At 46.8% G+C, this 22,682-nt stretch overlaps 1 protein-coding gene across 1 annotated transcript in view; it reads right to left on the bottom strand.

Annotated features, from left to right (window-relative positions):
• Positions 1–22,682, bottom strand: part of ALPK2 (alpha kinase 2) — a 199,705-nt gene that overhangs the window by 29,474 nt on the left and 147,549 nt on the right. The window contains exons 7-9 of the mRNA XM_063959467.1: positions 17,985–18,259; positions 17,688–17,776; positions 1,642–1,859 (exon numbers count right to left, since the gene is read on the bottom strand). Of these exons, the coding sequence (XP_063815537.1) occupies positions 1,642–1,859; positions 17,688–17,776; positions 17,985–18,259 (582 nt within the window). The remainder of the gene's footprint in view (positions 1–1,641; positions 1,860–17,687; positions 17,777–17,984; positions 18,260–22,682) is intronic.

Here is a 22,682-nt window from a genome sequence, read left to right as displayed (position 1 = left end):
GGGCATACACACGGCCCTGAATTCCCGCAAGTCGCAAACTGCGATGCGCAACAACAGAATTGGACACATCTGTAAGTTGGAAAACTTGTACCGCTTTCATAGCGCAAAAATAACCCGGTATCGACCTGGCATATTGCCAGGTCGACACGGTCACTGTGTGATGTGAAAGGGGCTTTGGAGAATTCCCATGTCGCCTGACCCAGTAATTCAACCCGGGTAGTAAGAATTCCTGGGTTGAATACCGGGTCAGTGGCAGCATAAATGGATTCCTGGGTCGATGCATTCCGGAACCCGTTTACTACATAGGGAGAGGCGGCGCGGAGATGAGCACATCTCCCAGCGCTGTCCCCACTGCTGGCTCCGCCCCCCACCGCTATGGCAACTGACCCGGAATATTGCTGAGTCGAGCAGCCAGCAGAGAGGCTCCAATGCCGAATCCCACCCGGAAAGGACCCATTTCCAATTCCCAGGTGGGATCTGGTATTGGAGATGTGAAAGGGGTATTGCAGTGTTAAAATTAATATAGACCAACAATAACAAATACATTTTTCTTACAATGTAGCATTTTATTCTTTGCTTTTTTTATTTTATTTTATCTACTTCCCACAATTACCGTCATCCCTCCAGCTTTCATGATTTGTTGTTGCTGAAGTATAGAAAAGTGATATTTTTCTAGTAGAGGGCTGGCGGGATGGCGTGAATGCTATAAAGCCATAGCTGGTGACTTTGTGGCACTTCCCTACAAGAGATCCCGGAAGATCCAGGGGGCATCTATGTTAGCAAGACACGATTGGCTGCACTCTGCATGAGGAGGCGGGGCTATGATGATGTAATTCACCACCAATCACGTCATCACTACTTTGCTGCATCCATGTAACTGCAGAACGGGAAGCAGGGGGGTTTCCACTCTCCCAGGATGGCGTAGAGCACCCCTAAAGTCAGGCGTCTCCCGGACATTCTGGGAGAGCAGGTAAATGTAACAAGTTGCTCCCATTGGCCGATAATTCTGACTGAAGTGGTGAACAGGTGTTAGGACTCCATTCAATTACCCATGATTCCCCTTGCAGCGCAATTAAGTTCAGCTCTAAGCCGCACTAACGGTTTCTCCGGTCTCGCATATTTTTGTTTGTGAAAATCCACGAGTCTGGTGCGAGGTCATGCCGCTTCCACACCATTACAAGGGCAACCTCACGACTAATCGAATCGACCCTTACACCAGTGGTTCTCAAATCATTTTGAATCACGGCGCCCTAGAGTTTTAGAATTTTTTTCACGGCACCTCTAGGCCGAAAGTTTCTTATTGAGAAATGTAAGAGGAAACATTATATTAAGTGCATTGTTTTTATATGTCATCCTTAGGGTCAGTTGTGTGGTGAGGGACAAGATTTGCCTCTACTTTATGACTGGCAGCCACCAGCGCTGGTTTTGCCTATTACATTGACTATACATAATTTGAATTGGTCCTGGATCAACAACCCAGGGCACCCCTGCAAGTGTCCTGAGGCACCCCAGGGTGCTACGGCACGCAGTTTGAGAACCACTGCCTTACACTTTCATGTGTTATGTTGCAAATAATCCCAATACACTGGAAGCTTCCTGCCGTGGTTACACGGCGGCCCCTTCGGAGTCACATCGGCTTACCCTGCATGTCGGTCACCAGCAAGTTCCCACTGGTCTTCTCATACACCCAATGCTGGAAGGTGCAGCACTTCTGCCCGGCATCAGAGTCCTTCCTCGTCACATTGATCTCTTTCCCGTCTTTGATGGAATACTTCACAAAGTCTCCGATCAGCTCTTCCTCCACTGTGGCGTACGGGATGTTGTTTGCCGGGCGATGAATAAGAAAAATTGGGATTATCCTTTAAAAAAAAAAGGATAAAAAAAGAGGTTAAGCCAAAGTTATTAGTTCTATTTTTATCTAGCTCAGTCTTACTTTATTCTATAGTTCTAGGTTGTTCACCTTGACAAAGGGTCTAGAACGCCCCGAAACGTTGAAGACTCTGATGTGAAATATATTTGATCCACAAACAGTCTCTGAGTGCAGCTACTTTGCTACAGGAAGAGGTTTTGCTATAGGAGGAGGCTATGCTCTAACAGTGTGTCCTAGTACCTGTGTAATCAGACACAAACCCACATAGCTGCTATATAAACACACAGGGCCTGATTCAGCCTTGCACAGTTTTTTTCTATTTTTCAGCTTTTTGTTTTAAGCCGCTGCGCCCACTGGTGGTCATTCTGAATTGATCGCAGCCAGCAACTTTTTATCTGCTCATCCACGCCTCCTTCCTGTCAACCTTCTTAGCGGTCGCCGCTGCGACCGCTTCCGTCGGTAGCCGCAACGTAACCTGGCGACCCCTGTCGCCGGCCAATGTCGCACACTGCGCCCGCCGCGCATGCGCATTCTGCACCCGTTCGCACCGCAGCGAAAACCCCCACTGTCTTACCACGCACAGTCGCACCTATCATCACTGGTATTAGCACTCACTATCTGCGTTCGAGAACAGAGAATCAGCCCCACATGGGAGTGGGTTACACAGGTACAGACCTGATCAGGGAACAGGGTGTAATATGCAGATACTGTCATGTGGAGCCAGTGTATGATGGTCTGGGTTCAGTATAATTTACCGACAGACACAATACCGACGGCCATAATCCCATCAGCCATTGCCCGACAGTCAAAATACCGACATGGTCAAAATACCGACACGGCCAAAATATTTATTATGCCGACATGTTCAAAAGGTTGACATGGACACCGTGTAAGTGTACCGCGTAGTTTGACCGTGTCGGTATTTTGACTGTGGGCCAATGGCTGCCGGGATTATGACTGTCTGTATTGCGTCCGTCGGTAAATCAACCGCTACCCTGATGACATATGTACTAGTGATGGCTGACCAGTACTGTAACCCACTGGGCCCTGCTGGCCAGTTCCGCTACTTTGCTCCTGCCACTGATGGCTTTTCACTTCTGGGTTCTCTATAAAGTAATACAATAATTAACTTTTTAATTATTTTAATGAAGGTAGATTTTGTTTTTTAATAATTTGTGGAAAAGTAAATGAAATACATCCATGGAATGGTTTTATTAGAAGAAATCGCAATTTATCAGGTGTATTTAGCCTTGCTCCCCAATAAGTTGTGACATCTGCTACTAAGGTATTGGCCAACAGATAAAGCAGGACGAGCGCAGGAGATGTAGTTAGTGTGCGGTGGAGGGACTTTGGGTGTGGCGGGTGTAGGGTGACAGGAAGCCGTACACCGCACATTACATTAGAAGAGGCTGCTGAAGTGATAAGATGTTCACGTTCGTGCCTGACCGTTACCAGCTGGTCGCTTGTGAACGACTCTTACTGGAATGTGGCAGCCTTACGCTGGGGTGCATTACTGTAGGGGCACACGCATAGGGCACAAATAGAAATTGTTCTGTGTTATCTAGTTTTCTTTTTTTCATCTTCGCCCTTTCCATTACCAGCCACCTATAGTCCCAGTATTCAGGGGTAGGGGGTACAATGTACTAGGGGCAGGCCTGGAAAAGTGGCACAGACATGGGGGGTCATTCCGAATTGATCGCTAGCTGCATTCGTTCGCTGTGCAGCGATGAGGCAAAAAAAACGGCACTTCTGCGCATGCGTATGCGGCGCGATGTACTATTACAACGAACGATGTAGTTTCACACACGGTCTAGCGAAGCTTTTCAGTCGCACTGCTGGCCGCAGAGTGATTGACATGAAGTGGGCGTTTCTGGGTGTCAACTGGCCGTTTTCAGGGAGTGTTCGGAAAAACGCAGGTGTGCCAGGAAAAACGCAGGCGTGGCTGGCCGAACGCAGGGCATGTTTGTGACGTCAAAACTGAACAGTCTGAAGTGATCGCAAGCGCTGAGTAGGTATTGAGCTACTCTAAAACTGCACAAAATTTTTTTGCCGCCGCTCTGCGATCCTTTCGTTCGCACTTCTGCTAAGCTAAAATACACTCCCAGTGGGAGGCGTCATAGCGTTTGCACGGCTGCTAAAAACAGCTAGCGAGCGAACAACTCGGAATGACCACCATGGTGTGGCCATGACCCCTTTCAGTGGTGACTGCAGCATCTCTGCATAGGACCCCAAAAGTCCCTCCGTGGAATGGCCATAACCCATCTTCATACCAGAGCCCGATATATCTGCTAGCAGCCCTGGGTGTATCAGCTCACAATGTGAACTACAGTATAAACTCTTTATATGAGCCTGGATTTTCTTCAGTTATCTCACAACGCCTTAAAGAAAAGCCGCATTATCGGATCCCCAGCTGCACCAAGCAGAAGCCAGAATCCAAATCCCACATTGATGAGATCTGTAAAGGTAAAAGGGAAAGGGCACACACCTGTGTCGCAGTACAAACACTACTGTTCTCACCAAAGCAATAAGGACATATAATAAAACTGTGATAATACATTGCATTCATATATATTATATTTACTATATCTTCTCATTAAAAAATCAGTCAATGGCCCTCATTCCGAGTCGTTCGCTCTGTATTTTTCATCGCATCGCAGTGAAATTCCGCTTAGTACACATGCGCAATAATCGCACTGCGACTGCGCCAAGTAATTTTACAATGGAGATAGTATTTTTACTCACGGCTTTTTCATCGCTCAGGCGAACGTAATGTGATTGACAGGAAATGGGTGTTACTGGGCGGAAACAGGCCGTTTTATGGGCGTGCGGGAAAAAACGCTACCGTTTCCGGAAAAAACGCAGGAGTGGCCGGGGAAACGGGGGAGTGTCTGGGCGAACGCTGGGTGTGTTTGTGACGTCAAAACAGGAACAACAAGCACTGAACTGATCGCAGATGCCGAGTAAGTCTGAAGCTACTCTGAAACTGCTAAGTAGTTTGTAATCGCAATATTGCGATTACATCGGTCGCAATTTTAAGAAGCTAAGATACACTCCCAGTAGGCGTAGGCTTAGCGTGAGCAACTCTGCTAAAATCGCCTTGCGACCGATCAACTCGGAATGAGGGCCAATATACAGTAACTAAAGACTCAAAAGAGAAAACCAACAACCAACGTAGTATAGTCTCTACAGGGCAGATAAAGGGTTAAATGGTTACGTTCAACTCCAAAATAGTTTCCACGTGGCACCAAGAAGCCACACTGCCCCCTACTGGTAATATACTTACACAAGCGCTAATGGGCATATAGTATCAATCAGCCCTCAAGGAAAAATCCTTTTTCTGCATCAATCTATCTGCCTGGTCTTCCATACAGTATGCAGGATAGGGAAAGACAGAACAGACAATCGCACGTACAATAAATGGTCCTGATACAGAGGAGTAAGATGCTGCAGAATGATCTACAGACGTGCGGTGGGGTGAGGCAGGTGGGGCAGAGCCTTTCCTGTCATACTAACGTTTGCGCCAGAGTTTTGACTGAATAAAGTATATGAAAAATACAAAGAATATGTTTGAAATATCTTCTTTGCATTATTCTAATCATGTTTATATGCAAAACTCTGGAGTAAAAAGTCTATGGCAGGTGAGGCAGTGCCCCCCCTACCTATTCCGCACATCTCTGATCAACACTCACCAGATTTCCAGGAGTTTATACTGCTGCACCTGTGTATAATGCCCAGATGTATATACTGCTGCACCTGTGTATAATGCCTAGATGTATATACTGCTGCACCTGTGTATAATGCCTAGATGTATATACTGCTGCACCTGTGTATAATGCCCAGATGTATATACTGCTGCACCTGTGTATAATGCCTAGATGTATATACTGCTGCACCTGTGTATAATGCCCACATGTATATACTGCTGCACCTGTGTATAACGCCTAGATGTATATAATGCTACACCTGTGTATAATGCCTAGATGTATATACTGCTGCACCTGTGTATAATGCCCACATGTATATACTGCTGCACCTGTGTATAATGCCCACATGTATATACTGCTATCCTTTATTAAGAAAAATTGCAACATACATTACATAAATATGGTAAAACTCATAAAAATAGGACATACAATATACATTGAGTTGTTGCCCAATAATCCAAACCAAAAAGCAACAAAACTTGTATAACTATACGCAATGTCAATATTGCTTAACATCTAAGCAAAAAACAACCTACTATATACAAACAACACATATTATAACCACAAGCAATGAAAAGATGAATGAAGTCTTTTAGTCACATGCAAACCGCTTTAATTAAAAAAAACAGAAAAAAAGAAAATCTACGGGAAGGTGAAGGATAGGAAGCCATAAGATGAACAAGAAAAGGAACTTCTGCTACCCACTCAAGGGGGTTTCAGGTGGCGCCAGAGCCTGGACCACCCGACAGCATCCAACCTCTTCCTATCCATATCCATCATCCTCTTAACCTCGTGCAGAATATTTCCCACCACCTCCTCACAGGGGAGGACCTTTGCTCTGAGGGAAACCTGACACCGTGCACCCCATGTGTGAAACCTAACTGCTAAACTAACTATAAAAATTGTGGTTAAATCAAACCTTCTATACCCTTTGAACGCCCCATAAACCCACTCAGGGTAACTAAGCCCCGAAAGGCACGGGATGCGTAAGGCCCTTGATACCGCTCTGTAAACCTTTATATTGAAGGGACACTCAAGGAGGAAATGGTCCATTGTCTCCACCTCCCCTAGACATTCCTCACGTGGGCAGCCACGATCATTGGCACTTCGACACTTGAGGTTACCCCGCACATAAAGCCTCCCTTGGAAAGAAAGCCAGGCAATATCTCTGAACTTCAGTGGAATTCTTTGAGAATTAATCAAAGACAACCCATCTGAGCAGACACTGCCTGGGCAGTCCCTTAACGACAGCGGAGCATAAAAGTGAGTCTGCAAAATTCTTCTCTCCAACTCCCTTCTAGAGAAGTTTTTGACTTCACCCACCTCCAGCCCCCAAAGCCTCGTCATCTTCAAGCACAGTATAACGTAGATCGGGAGGTAGCCATGCCGGACTCGAAAGGTTTTTACTTGGCCACCATCCATCCATAACCTGAGGAAGGGAAACACCCAGGCCCTAAAACTCTCTACCCATCGAGGGGGAGTTCCTAGAAACAAACTCCCTAGATTCAGTTTTAAAAACGTTGTAGCAAAAAACACCACAGGGTTGACCATACTCAGCCCCCCCTGTTCCCTCGATCTGTAGGTGATCCCTCTCTTGACCAGATTCATTCTATTCCCCCATAACATCAGGAAGAATAAAGAATTCATCTTGGTCCACAAAGACTGTGGTAAGAAGCACACATAACTGACATACAGAAAAAGCGGAATCAGATAGGTTTTGCATAAGTCAACCCTCTCCCTGAGAGAAAGTTGCCACCTTCTCCAGGACTGCACCTTCCTGGTAGCATCTTCCAGCCTCTTCTCCCAATTCTGAGTAGCATAATCACCACGGCCAAATTTGATACCTAGAATTTTTATCTCTGGACTGGCGCGGGGGAGGCTATCCGGAAGGGTAAATTCATCACCTTCCTCCCCCATCCAGAAAGCTTCACACTTATCCTGATTGATTCTGGAGCACGAAGCCTCAGAGTACTCACAGATAAGATGTTCCATGCCACGTGCCTCTGCCACAGATGACAGGACCACAGTAACATCGTCTGCGTAGGCTACCACCCTCAGCGGCAACCCAGGGCCCAGCTGAACCCCTGCCACAGCACCGCTCTCAATCCTCCGCACAAAAGGATCAATTGCAAATACATATAGAAGGGGGCTCAGGGGACACCCCTGACGGACACCCGAGTCAACCGCAAAAGCAGGGCCTACCCAGGCATTGACAAGTGGGAAGCTCTCAGCCTGATTGTAAATGACACGTAGCCAATCTACCACCCTCGCTGGAAGACCATACCTCTCCAGCACAGCCCACAGGTACTGATGATTAACTCGGTCAAAAGCCTTGGACTGATCCAATGCCAGCAAATACTTGCCCCATTTTTCAGCACGACATTGCTCCACAGCCTCCCGGATGCCAAGGACAGCACTAAAGGTGCTTCGGCCTTTTACAGTGCAATGCTGAGACGGAGAAAGTAACAGCCCGGAAACTTCCATCAGCCGATTAAAAAGTACCTTTGCCAGAATCTTTCTGTCCATATTGAGAAGAGCGATGGGGCGCCAATTCTCAACACGCACCGGGTCCCTACCTTTAGACAATAATATGAGAGCAGAGGATCTCATAGAGGGAGGGAGTGATCCCTTACCCAGGCTTTCATTAAATACCTCCATGAGATGAGGAGCCAATATGTCTGAAAAAGCTTTAAAAAATTCAGATGTTAACCCATCTGGGCCCGGAGATTTTTTTATAGACAAACCGTCTATGGCTCTCTTGACCTCCTCCACTGTCACATCACTGCCCAAAGAGTCAAAAGAAGGATCAAGTTGCTCAAGTCCAGGTGTCTCCCTCAGAAACTGATCCATCCTCTCTCTGATGAGTGGCTGCTCAGACAAAAGGCTGGAGTAATAGGACCTGATGACTCCCAAAATACCCTCCCTGTCTTCATGAAGAGTACCCTGGTCATCAAACAGGCCCCTGACCTCCCTCAAATCAACTGATTTTCTGCAACTCTGGTAGGGATCAGGCGAGTGGTATTTTCCATAATCCCTCTCCAGAATCAAAGAAGCCAGGCGATCGTACTGATATTCCTTCATCTGAGCCTTCACCCGGGAGATTTCCCCACTATCTCCACGCTCAGAGATCAAGAAATCCAGTTTCTTTCTCAGGCTCTGATAGATACATCTTTTTGTCAAGTTTTTCCTGGCTACCAGCCTTTGAAAAAGCCTTCGAGTCCTCTTTTTACACTCCTCCCACCACTCAGACCTACTCCAACCAGCCTCCAGAAGTGTTTCCTGTAGTTGAAGAAAGTCTCGAAAGGACTGTCTAACTCCTTCCTCCTTTAGGAGCTCGGAATTCAAACGCCAAAGGCCCCGCCCTTTCTGAGGGGTTTCTGAGATGTTCAAAGCAACACACAGAAAAACGTGATCGGAGAACTCTACTGGCTTTGTCTCAGGAGGCAAAGTTTTCGAGGACTCCTTAACAAAAAACCTATCTATCTTAGACCTACGACTACCACAATGATAGGTGAAACCTGTGAGGTCTGGGAAATGGCGAACGTGCACATCCACCACACCAGCCTCTCTAACCATGCTAACTAGAAAATTGGAATCATAGCCCAGGGTCGCCTTTGTGTCCCCTCTGTCTTTTGGCCTAATGACGGTGTTAAAATCACCTCCAAAGACAATCTGCCGGGCCGTAAAAAGAAACGGTTTTATCTCCCTGAAAAGACATTTCCTGTCCCACTTTGAATGGGGCCCATAGATGTTTATTAGCCTCAGGTCATGTCCTCTCAGGTTGACATCTAAAATCATGCACCTACCTACCTGTAAATCTATAATCCTGTGCACGTTTGCCATATCAGTAAAAAGCACTGCCAACCCACTGGACGCCTCGGCCGCAAGAGACCAGAAGGAAGGCCCCCGCTTCCACTGACACTTGGCCCGATGGAGTGTGGCCAAGTCACCTACCCTGGTCTCCTGCAAAAATAAAAAGTCAACATCAACCGTGTTGAAAAAATCGAAGGCCAAGAAACGAGCACGTTCAGAAAACACGGAAGCCACATTAATGGTGGCACATCGTATAGGTTGGGGATCCATGTTTCTTGGATTATAGAGGTAGGACCCCATTCACTTTTTCTTTGCTTGTCTTTTAGAATCCTCATCCGAGGATCCTACTCTTTTACACGTAACCCCGAAGGGAAGAACATCCTCATCAGACAAAGAGATTTCTTCCACCTCCCCCTCCTCCACCCCACCAACAACTGAGACCACAGTCTCACAGAACAGACCCTTAGATCCCTGTACAACAACACCCTCCCTAATATCACACCCCTCCCCATTTGCAACCCTGTCTGGGGGAGGATCCGGATCAGGGACTTTTGGGGCAATAATACAAGAACCGCCCCCAGGATCATCCCCACCAGAGGACGCCAAAGGAGAATAGGTAAGGCTCCCCACCTCAAGGCTAGGAGTCTCCTCCACCACCATCACCTCTCCCGGAGATTGAGGGGCCTTCCCCTCTGAACTCTGCACTACCTCAACCTTATTCAATAACGGTACCAAGGCCTGGCTTAACTCTGTCCCTGTAGGATCCCACTCTAGATCCCCCTGAGAACTATCTAAGTGCTTGGTTTTGCTCTGAACTTTACCACATCCCCCCTTTTCCTGTTTAGCTTTGACCGTAACTGCCACGCCATCAACAGACAGATTAGAGGCCTGTTTTGGCTTTTTACTTTTAGAAGTATTCGGAACAAACACTAGCTCTTTTCCCCCAACCATGACTACCTCCCCCTCATCCTCATCATCAGCAGAGGACAAAACGTCAAACCTATTAGAGCATACAACGTCCACACCCTTCTTTTTCAGCTTCTTCCTCCTGCCTTTACTCACCGCCTGAAAAGATGCTTCCCCCCTTTCGACCTGGACTTTCCCTACCCCACCAGTTTCTAGTTTCCTCAACATATCCTGATGCTGTAAAGCAACCACCATGTTATCCTCATGACTGGGCCTGATTTCTAGTGCCTCCTCAACCACCCCTGCATCATGATTATGCAATGCTTTAGGGCACCGACTATAGGGATGGCCATCCGCTCCGCAGAGATTGCACCTCACCTTATTACACTCACGGGACCCGTGCCCCATCTGGCCACACAAAGCACATTTAACAACCGTACAATCATTACTAAGGTGGCGAAAGTCACCACACTTGTGACAAGTTCTGGGCTGCCCAGGATAGAAGCACTGAAGCCGGTCACGGCCAATATAAGCAGCAGATGGTATGTGCTTAGTCTCAGCCCCTACCTGGTGCAACCTCACAAAGGTCGAATAGGCACCACCCCAGACCCCCTTAGTGTAATCAAATTTCTCAAGTGGGGACAACACTGTGCAGGACCTGGACAACCAATATACGATATCCGCAGACGGTAGTGACTCATTGCGCACCAGAACAGTAATCTTTACCCTATCCTGCCTGGTGATGGTGTTGGTTTTAAAATGGCAGTACGGCTTCTTGGTCTTGTTCTTCTCCCATTGGGAGCCAAAAGCTTGCAAGCCATTCAGGGAGAGGAAGCTCAGATCAAAGTCGGGAGTTCTCACCGGATGGATGCACGCAAAAAGGTCTGCGGCCCTAAAACCCAGCGAGAATACTATATCCAAGAACTCCGACTTTGAAGGAGCCTCCCCTTCCCCTACCCATCTAAACTGAACCACATTACGCCTTTTTATAGGCTGACCCCCACTTACCCCAAGCTGAGGACCAGTACTAGCCCAACCAGAACCCTCCAAAGTTTTGGCATATGAACCAGATCCTGGTCTAACCACAGGAGAGATTACAGGGAGACCCTTGGGTGCTTGAACATTTACCTTCTTACTGACCTCTATACCCGCACTACCAGCCCCACCAGCCATCCTAGTTTGGTTTGCCTGGATCAAGCTTACGGCCGCTAAAGCCCTCACAGGCATATCCATATCTCCGTAAACTGTTTCTACTAGAGTAGTCTCCTCAGGGGTTAAGCTGCTTTTATCAACTGCCGGCAGTCCTTGGGCCAATCTTTGCCCAGTTTTTAATATGGCTTCATACTTCGGAATTCCCATTGATGCAGTTAATGATGTCACTCGTGATGTCACACATGATGCGTCTTTGGCCCCGCCCCCCTCAGCCACCACAGCAACTAAGCCAGAGCCAGTCGCTGCTGGCTTACAGGGAGAGCCAGCCTCAGCATCTACCACGGCCCGCGCCGTCCCCATATCCGCAGCTTCAGAGACAAGTGCATCGGGAGCAAGTCCACAGGAAGCAGTAGCAGCCACCAGAGCTCCAGCACCCGCCGTTACCCCAGCAGCCACCATGCCCCCTGCACTGCCACCACCCAGCACTCTCTCTGGGAGAGACGCCTCCCCCTCATGGAAAGCACAGGATGACGTCATCGCAGGGTTCCCCTCGATATCCACAGCACCAGACGCAATCCCAGAGGTTTCACCTCCATCATGGCCCACGATATCCACCACTTCTTCCGCAGTCTGGCTGCCCACTTCCATGTCTTCCACTGGAACTATGAGCCCAGATGCTGCCACAGAACCCGCCGGGACCGGGCCGCCATCTTGTCCTGGTATGGACTCTAGCAGTGCTTTTTCCTTTTGCAATAGAGCCTGATCCTGCAACATTTTAATCCTCTTTTTAACTGCAGCCAAAGTGTCATTCAGCTCCCAAAGTTCATCTTTCAGGACAACTCTCTCCCATCTGCTGCTACAGTTACGCCTTCTTTTTTTATAAGTAATGCGAGAGTATATACGGTTCTGCTCCATTCTTAATTCCTCTAGACTCATATTCATGTATTTCTCACTAGAGGATGTTGAATCCTCCAGGCTGCAATCAGAAACCTCAGCATCTCCACCTGCAGCACTAACCCCCGCCTCACCACAGGCAAGTTCATTCACCTTATCACCTCCCTGAGTTACCTCACCCAGAGAGCCGGCATCCTGCGGTTTGGGGGTCTCCAGTTGGGGATCCTGTTTCATCACCGGACCCACAATCACTGGAAACGCTGTACTGTCCAAATCCTCCAGCACTGAGGCTTCCACTGCAATAGGTATGTCAGAATTCCCAGGGCCTCCCTCAGGCCTTGCAGCCTGGGACTCTCCGTTATCCTCCTCCCCAGGTGGATCCATCCTCCCCTGGGAGGCTCCCAGGGGAAGCACTGCAGGCTTTTAAGAAGAACCAGGGCCTAGGAGCTATACACTGTGCACCTGTGTAGAATGGCCACATGTATATACTGCTGCGCCTGTGTATAATGCCCACATGTATATACTGCTGCACCTGTGTATAATGCCTAGATGTATATACTGCTGCACCTGTGTATAATGCCCACATGTATATACTGCTGCACCTGTGTATAATGCCCACATGTATATACTGCTGCGCCTGTGTATAATGCCCACATGTATATACTGCTGCACCTGTGTATAATGCCCACATGTATATACTGCTGCACCTGTGTATAATGCCCACATGTATATACTGCTGCAGCTGTGTATAATGCCCACATGTATATACTGCTGCATCTGTGTATAATGCCCACATGTATATACTGCTGTACCTGTGTATAATGCCCACATGTATATACTGCTACACCTGTGTATAATGCCCACATGTATATACTGCTGCACCTGTATATAATGTCCATATGTATATACTGCTGCACCTGTGTATAATGCCCACATGTATATACTGCTGCACCTGTGTATAATGCCCACATGTATATACTGCTGCACCTGTGTATAATGCCCACATGTATATACTGCTGCACCTGTGTATAATGCCCACATGTATATACTGCTGCACCTGTATATAATGTCCATATGTATATACTGCTGCACCTGTATATAATGCCCACATGTATATACTGCTGCACCAGTGTATAACGCCCACATGTATATACTGCTGCACCAGTGTATAACGCCCACATGTATATACTGCTGCACCTGTGTATAACGCCCACATGTATATACTGCTGCACCTGTGTATAACGCCCACATGTATATACTGCTGCACCTGTGTATAACGCCCACATGTATATACTGCTGCACCTGTGTATAACGCCCACATGTATATACTGCTGCACCTGTGTATAACGCCCACATGTATATACTGCTGCACCTGTGTATAACGCCCACATGTATATACTGCTGCACCTGTGTATAACGCCCACATGTATATACTGCTGCACCTGTGTATAACGCCCACATGTATATACTGCTGCACCTGTGTATAATGCCCACATGTATATACTGCTGCACCTGTGTATAATGCCCACATGTATATACTGCTGCACCTGTGTATAATGCCCACATGTATATACTGCTGCACCTGTGTATAATGCCCACATGTATATACTGCTGCACCTGTGTATAATGCCCACATGTATATACTGCTGCACCTGTGTATAATGCCCACATGTATATACTGCTGCACCTGTGTATAATGCCCACATGTATATACTGCTGCACCTGTGTATAATGCCCACATGTATATACTGCTGCACCTGTGTATAATGCCCACATGTATATACTGCTGCACCTGTGTATAATGCCCACATGTATATACTGCTGCACCTGTGTATAATGTCCATATGTATATACTGCTGCACCTGTATATAATGCCCACATGTATATACTGCTGCATCTGTGTATTATGCCCAGATATACCCTTTGGCTCATATTTTGCGTGTAAAGCTGAACCATTTAGCTCACTGCACGTCCCATTATTATTCTACACGTATGTGTATCCAAGCACAAGTCACTTTAGTGTACTTTTGCGGACTATTGAAACGCGTATTTTACATAAACAATGAACACATACGTCCACCTCTTAGCTCTGCTTAAGTCTGCAGTTTTGTCTAATGCAGTCAGCGCTTTAGCAATAGTATCCCGCCTCATTGAGCAGATGTGTGTTCCCCTGATACAGAAATGTATTACGCTTCTCTGCAACCCCCTCTAGGCGTGTGATCACTCACTGAAATATCAGACACTCATTCTGCTGCTGCCCTGAAGTTTCCAGCCTCCTGCTGCTGCTGATAGACTGACCCAGCTGCAGAACCCACAGTCACAGACTGTCATCCCTCTGACATCTAAGAACAGCAAATCTTCCATGATCCCTGGGCATGATAATAGCAGCGCTCCTACTATGGAGACCTTATCCAGGCTGCTCGGGAGGGAAGACAAACAAAGGCTACTGTGTACGGAACTCAAGGCGCAGCGGTATTTTGTAGAGCGGAGATGGTAAAAGTATCGCCCGCATCCCATGTCAGGAAGTCATTGGAGCCAAAACTCTTCACTCCTTGGCTGTCAAACTCTGCGTACAGCAGAGCTGGAGCCACTGATTCAATCCGATCTGGACCCTATCTGTGTGGAGTTTGTATGCTCTCTCTGTGTTGGTATGGCCTTACTCCGGATAATCCTTCCTTGCTTGCATGAAATGGGAGGCAAGGTATGAAAATAGAAGACAGGTGGAGCCTATTAATGTGAAAAGTGTAATCAAGTGGACGGGGCAAGTGAATTATAAAGCTAGGGCTGTCCATATAATGGGTAACCATCAACAAAGCCATCCATGGCCATAGCTACAGTGGGTGCAGACGATGCCATTCCTAGGGGGCCCAGAGGCTTAGGGGGCTGGACCCAGGTTATAGAATTGTCTACCAAGTTCCAAGAATTAGCAATATAATCCAACCATTTGCCCAGCCAGAAAACAGGAACTTGTCAGCGCTCATATAGGTGGAGGTCTCTGTCTCTTTGTAATTCAGGTATTAGGAAAGTAGGAGGTGACCATCACCCATAGGCAGCAAACCAGAACTCCTGCTAACTATCAATGGTTGATGGCCATCCGTACATCAACCATTTTCCACCTTAGCGCACTGTAAAAGTACATAAAAAATGTTTCCAGAGGTGGCTGAGTCTAAGACCTGATCGCAGCAGCCAATCTGTTAGCAGATGGGCAAAACCATGTGCACTGCAGGGGGACAGATGTAATATGTGCAGAGAGAGTTAGATTTGGGTGGAGTGTGTTCAAACTGAAATCTAACTTGCAGTGTAAAAATAAAGCAGCCAGTATTTACCCTGCACAGAAACAATATAATCCACCCAAATCTAACTCTCTCTGCACATGTTATATATCTGCCCCCCCCTCCTTGCAGTGCACATGGTTTTGCCCATCCGCTAACAGATTTGCTGCTGCGATCAGGTCTGAATTAGGCCCTTAATGAGGCATTTTGAGTCACAGAACCAGCCACTTTCAGACAGATAAAAGCTCTCTTTGAGAACTGACTTCTCTCCACCTACTTTAGGAGTCTCATTCTGTGACAGTAGGCTACTATGAGTTTAATACTAAGGGGGTTTCATTTAGGCTATTTTTCAAGGCCGTCTGCACGTTCGTTACTGTTTTTATGTAACAATTGTATCCAGTTCTTTTATCACATCATCAGAATTTTCACAACCACTTATTGTTTCATTAATGAGGTTGGCAAAACACATAGCATCTGAGCTGAAGAGACACAAGGGGCACGAGGCTGGAGAGTCACAGGGGGGATGAGGTTGGAGAGTCACAGGGGGGATGAGGTTGGAGAGTCACAGGGGGGATGAGGCTGGAGAGACACAGGATGAAGAGGCTGGAGAGACACAGGACAAAGAGGCTGGAGAGACACAGGGGAAAAGGCTGGAGAGACACAGGAGGTATGAGGCTGGAGAGACACAGGGGGGATGAGGTTGGAAAGACACACGGGGAAGAGGCTGGAGAGACACTGGAGGAAGAGGCTGGAGAGACACAGGGTGCATGAGGCTGGAGAGACACGGGGGGATGAGGCCGCAGAGGCACAGGAGGGATGAGGTTGGAAAGACACATGGGGAAGAGGCTGGAGAGACACAGGAGGAAGAGGCTGGAGAGACACAGGGGAAGAGGCTGGAGAGACACAGGAGGCATGAGGCTGGAGAGATACAGGGGAAGAGGCTGGAGAGACACAGGGTGCATGAGGCTGGAGAGATACAGGGGAAGAGGCTGGAGAGACACAGGAGGCATGAGGCTGGAGAGATACAGGGGAAGAGGCTGGAGAGACAGGGTGCATGAGGCTGGAGAGATACAGGGGAAGAGGCTGGAGAGACACAGGAGGAAGAGGCTGGAGAGACACAGGAGGAAGAGGCTGGAGAGACACAGGGGAAGAGGCTGGAGAGACACAGGAGGCATGAGGCTGGAGAGATACAGGGGAAGAGGCTGGAGAGACACAGGGTGCATGAGGCTGGAGAGACACAGGGGAAGAGGCTGGAGAGACACAGGAGGCATGAGGCTGGAGAGATACAGGGGAAGAGGCTGGAGAGACACAGGGTGCATGAGGCTGGAGAGATACAGGGGAAGAGGCTGGAGAGACACAGGAGGAAGAGGCTGGAGAGATACAGGGGAAGAGGCTGGAGAGACACAGGAGGCATGAGGCTGGAGAGACACAGGAGGCATGAGGCTGGAGAGATACAGGGGAAGAGGCTGGAGAGACACAGGGTGCATGAGGCTGGAGAGACACAGGAGGAAGAGGCTGGAGAGACACAGGAGGAAGAGGCTGGAGAGACACAGGAGGCATGAGGCTGGAGAGATACAGGGGAAGAGGCTGGAGAGACACAGGAGGCATGAGGCTGGAGAGACACAGGCCCCTTCTTATTTGAATTCATTAGTGTTATACGCCCCAAGATTTCTATTACCAGGCCAGTTCCTGCATCTCACCTCCACCGACATTGAGCTGTGCTACCCATTCCCCTTATCCATGTTCTACCTAGTTTTTTTTATTGTTATGTGTTGTCCCAAAGATGGTAACATACATTTACTGTACTAAAGATATGTAAAGTTACACTGTTACCGTGCACATCCCCTGTACTATACTGTGGACACTATGTGGTGCCTTAAAAATAAAAGCTAATAATGAAAATGTATACCTGGGCGCCTCCCGTGTTTTTTGTAGATTACTCAAATGCTTCAGTTTTCATTCTATAGAGATTTATATTTCAACTCTTTATATTAAACTATCGTGCTTATGAATAACGGTTTAGTAGACATGCATGCTGTCCCTGTATTCCTTGCAAAGCTACTGTACAGTACTTACTCTGGAACTTTCCCAAATTCTTCCAGCTGTTCAGCTTCCGACGCATAAATCTTGGCGTATTCACGTGCAGTATTTTGTACGTAGCATTCCTGGAAAGCAAAACCATAGAAGTTATGTACTGAATGCACCACAATCACACCTATCTTGGAAACCACATATCAATGGGTGTAGTCAAAATGTCAATATTCGAAAGGTCGACATTTGAACGACAACATGGTCTGAATGTCGACATTAAAAATCAGTCGACACTGTGTATGGTGACAGTCTGTAGAAATATAATTATACTTATTATATTACCTGCACGGCAAGCTTGTAGTTCTTTTGGACAAGCTCATCGTTGGTCTTGGTTCCGTACGCTATAGCATTGTGCACTTTCAGCACGCACAAGTGGCCAGGACTAAAGACGGGAAGTAGCCCGCACATGACTTTACTCCGAAAGGCTTTCCTGTGCACTCCTTCTCCGAAGTGTAGGTCCTCCGTCGTTATCCGCCCATGAAGGTTCCCGCCAAAGTACATGTCAGTGATGAAATCTTCTCGGAAGAAAAGCTGGTTGAATTCTATCTCCTCTCCACCTAGAAAGACACACGCTCTGCATCAGGGGCAGTATGACGATCATCATTAGGGGAATATTTATTATCGGGTCAATAAGAGATGATGTATCCCCTGTATGTATTAAACACAGGAGCCCGTGTGTGCGACGTGTTAGAAGTAAAGGGATCGCTAATGCAATCACGCTACTTCCTGGTTTGGGGGCCGCCCTTGCTATTGCGCCACCATCAGCAGGGGCAAACGCAGGATTTACACGGCAGGGTTTCCGTATTTATCACATATACATACTGTACATACACACATCGCATACATACATTTCAAAATATGTAATATTAATATGTCATTGCGGTGCGCTGGAGCTGCCCGACTGCGGCATATTTAGATAGTTTTATGAGTGCTCCGCGTCAGGTGTTATGGACATAAAAGCCACCTGACGCAGAAGCGCTGATAGCTGTAACCGGCCATCGCTGGACAGCTCTGTCAGCGGCTGGGGGTCCTGGGTTGGTGCAGAGATGGAGACAATGGTGTCTCCATCTCTGAAAAAAAATATAAAGGTCCCTCAGGGGGGTTTCTGGGTACTCAGAAACCCCCCCTGTGTGCGCTACAGATCAGACCATTCATTGACGGAGAAGGATCCTTTGGGCAACTTCTCTACTTGTCTACTCTTTAGTAGTTTTGACACAATTCCCCCTTTATTTGTAACAGTGTTGGATATAAGAAGGAATGCTCAGAGTTTCTGTAGATAAAAAAGTTTGAAAGAAAGGACGTCTCTTCGTAAATGGAAACATTCCACTAGTAGATAAAAATATATTTAGCCTGAATGTTGTTCTTATACTAGCATGCCCTTGAATATAGGCTAATAAAGTAATCGTTTACAATTATTATTACAAAACTAGTTACCAGCCCGTGAAAATGACGGAACAATATAACAGTAATGTCACTTGAATTGCTCCATCTGGCCCCATCTAGTGGCTGCAGATGCGCAAAACACTTGTATTCCCCCCATAGAGGTGAGGAGCAGCATTAGCCTGTTTTATATAGGATGTACAGGTAAGTAAACTAAGCACCGGGAAGACAAAAATGTACCACCTTGTGGTTATGGTTATTATGTAAGCTATTTTTATAATATAATTGCATTTTATCACAAATACACTGACATTACCCAGAAACGTACACTGTATAACATCTCCATGTTCTTTGCAAAACAAATTCTCCTACTTTATCCCTCTCGTTCTGTCTCCATCTCTCCTCGTCACATTATACATATCTATCTAGCTAATTATACTGTCAGATATTTAATAATGCTCTTACATGCCGGTCCTGGCTGTGTGTATAATCATTCTATAGCTCTGTTTCCTTATATATTTATTTTCATTTTAATGCTGCTCTGTTGTAAAAGTACTGAGTAGATTTTTTTTTAATGGAATTGTATTTTAATGAAGTCAGGAATGTCATGGTGGGTTCTGTATAGTACATGGGAGTAAGCATTTTACCACATAGGAACGTGCATGCAGAGGTGTATGTAACCCAGGCAGCAGCTGCCACTGGACATAGGTGGTCATTCCGAGTTGATCGCTAGCTGCATTTGTTCGCTGTGCAGCAATCAGGCAAAAAAACGGCACTTCTGCGCATGCGTATACGGCGCAATGCGCACGCGTGTCGTACTATTACAACGAACGTTGTAGTTTCACACAGGGTCTAGCGAAGCTTTTCAGTCGCACTGCTGGCCGCAGAGTGATTGACAGGAAGAGGGCATTTCTGGGTGTCAACTGACCGTTTTCAGGGAGTGTTCGAAAAAACGCAGGCGTGCCAGGGAAAACGCAGGCGTGGCTGGCCGAAAGCAGGGCGTGTTTGTGACGTCAAAATAGGAACTGAACAGTCTGAAGTGATCGCAAGCGCTGAGTAGGTATTGAGCTACTCTAAAACTGCACAAAATTATTTTGTAGCCGCTCTGTGATCCTTTCGTTCGCACTTCTGCTAAGCTAAAATACACTCCCAGTGGGAGGCGGCATAGCGTTTGCACGGCTGCTAAAAACTGCTAGCGAGCGATCAACTCAGAATGACCCCCACAACCAAGAGCTATAGGACCCAGTGCTCTGGACAATGACTCCCATACGGTCAGATACTGTCAGTGTTTGATCTTCCCGTTCTTACTGTTGTTATTATTATCCTTTATATATATATGGCGCCACATGGGATCCGCAGCGCCAAATTACAGAGTAAACAAATAAGCAAAACATGAAGACAGTGACATACATCCAACTGTCCTGATGTTTGTGGGACAGTCCCGTTTTTTGGGACTGTCCCACCCGCGGGTGGTAGTCCCGCAGTTAGGGGGGCAGTTTGGAGGCTCCTGTCAATCACTGTTCTGCCTAGCAGAGCAGCACTGAATAGATGCTGTGTGCATGCGCACAGCATCTATTCAGTGGAGACAGAGGGACTGGGGGCATGCCAACAGGTCACAGAGCACTAGGCATACCCCCTTAGTGATGAAAAACTGGGGCGTGGCTTGCAATAACGGCTTTCCCACAAAGCCACGCCCCCTTTCACATAGGCTACACCCCTTTCGCAGGAGTCCCGTTTTTCATCCCTGAAATGTTGGGAGGTATGCAGTGACTTACAATTCAATACAGTATAGGACAAGTACAGGGTATATAAACAGCTGCATCAGTAAACAGCACTGAAATAAGTATCACGGTGGCAGAAAACCGAGGTATTTGGCACCATTAAAGGAGGTATTGAAAAGAAGATGGGTTAAGTAAGAGACGTACAGGCACATGAGGGAAGAGGGCCCTGCTCGTGAAAGCTTACATTCTATAGGGGAGGGGCACACACAGATGGGGTAGAAAGTGAGCGCGGGCCACAGAAGGCTTAGGATGAGAGACGGCTGGGTTTGGTGAAGAAGTGTGATGTAACCGGGAGAGGAGTGGGTAAGGGCTTTGTAAGTGAGTGTGAGAAGTTTGAATTGGATACTGAAAGGGAAGGGGAGCCAGTGAAGGGCTTGTAGAAGAGGAGAGGTGGACGTAGTGTGTTTGGTGAGGAAGATGAGCCGGGATGCAGCATTGAGGATAGATTGGAGTAGAGAGAGGTATGTGTCAGGGAGGCCAGTCAGGAGGAGATTACAGTTATCCAGTCTGGAAATAATCAGTGAGTGGATAATGGTCTCAGTGACATCCTGGGTGAGAAAGGGTCTGATCCTGGAAATGTTTTTGAGATGAAAATGACAGGTTTGTGAGAGATGCTGAATGTGTGGTTTGAAGGAGAGCGAGGAATCCAGGATTACTCCAACTATAATTGTTAGTTGCAATTTGATACATTTGGTGGAAGCTTCAGGAAAATTGCCGCTATATATTATTGACTTAACTGCAGCCTTATATATTTTATATGTTAATGGTATTTTGTAAAATAAGCTGCTGTGATCAGTTACTATCTAGTGTCACATATTGTATACTCATTTTCATTACGTACTTGGCAGTACTTAAGGGGAGATTATCAACGCTTGGAGAGAGATAATGTTAAACCAAACAGCTTCTATCATTTTACAGGTTATGTTTAAAAAAAATGACAAGTTAGGAGCTGACTGGTTTGGTGTTTTATTTCCCTCCGAGCTTTGATAAATCTCTCCCTTAGTCGTATGTTCTGTGCGTTGTGTGGGTGCACCTCTACCTAACATTAGCGCACTCTTATTAATGACATCACAGAGCCAAAAATTAGCGACAGAAACAAACATACAGACAATCCAGAAAACAGAATGGAATCGTTGTCACACAGTATTAATAGTCCTCGGCTCATCGCAGGTCTCACGCTACAAGGCTCACAGTTATACTGTACATGTTGTCGATGAGCGTCTCATTTTAGGAAAATGAAATAAAGCAGATATATGAGGAGGCTCCCGAGTACACTCTGTGCTGGAGAAATGTACTAAGTGTTGTCTATAATTAGTAAAGGTTTCGCCGTGGAGACAAGAAAGATGAAAGCTAACAACGTGATTGGATAGTTCCATCTCTCGCTCTTCGTTATGGATAAATAATATTCCAGGGATATGTCATCAGATTTATCTGGCAGAGAGAGTCATCGGTCACCTTGTAAAATGTCCTTCCCTTTTTCCTTCACGTTATCATTAACAGCCCACTCTACACCTTCGTAATGTTGGACGCCGGTACGCCTTCTGAGTGTTACAAAATTATTTAATGAAAAGCTAAACAGATAAGTTGACAAATTGAGGTTGGTTACAATAAGTAAAGTGTCTAAATTTCTTTTATATTCAGATGTATATATTTGGCTAAAGCTGCAAATGACTTGTTGCTGCGTGGCAGTAGAAACTTTCCACGGACCCACAGATAGACCTTATATAATTCGGTGGCAGCTAGTTTATGAAAGGCATATTTCATTGGTGTAAGAGTTCCCCTTTTCTCACACAGAACTCTAGCCTCGGGCCTGGAAGTG

Source organism: Pseudophryne corroboree, chromosome 1 (assembly GCF_028390025.1).
Source record: "Pseudophryne corroboree isolate aPseCor3 chromosome 1, aPseCor3.hap2, whole genome shotgun sequence".
Classification (NCBI taxonomy): Eukaryota; Metazoa; Chordata; class Amphibia; order Anura; family Myobatrachidae; genus Pseudophryne; species Pseudophryne corroboree.
Note: the sequence above shows the minus strand (reverse complement) of the source record. Positions and strands in the feature narration are given on the sequence as shown.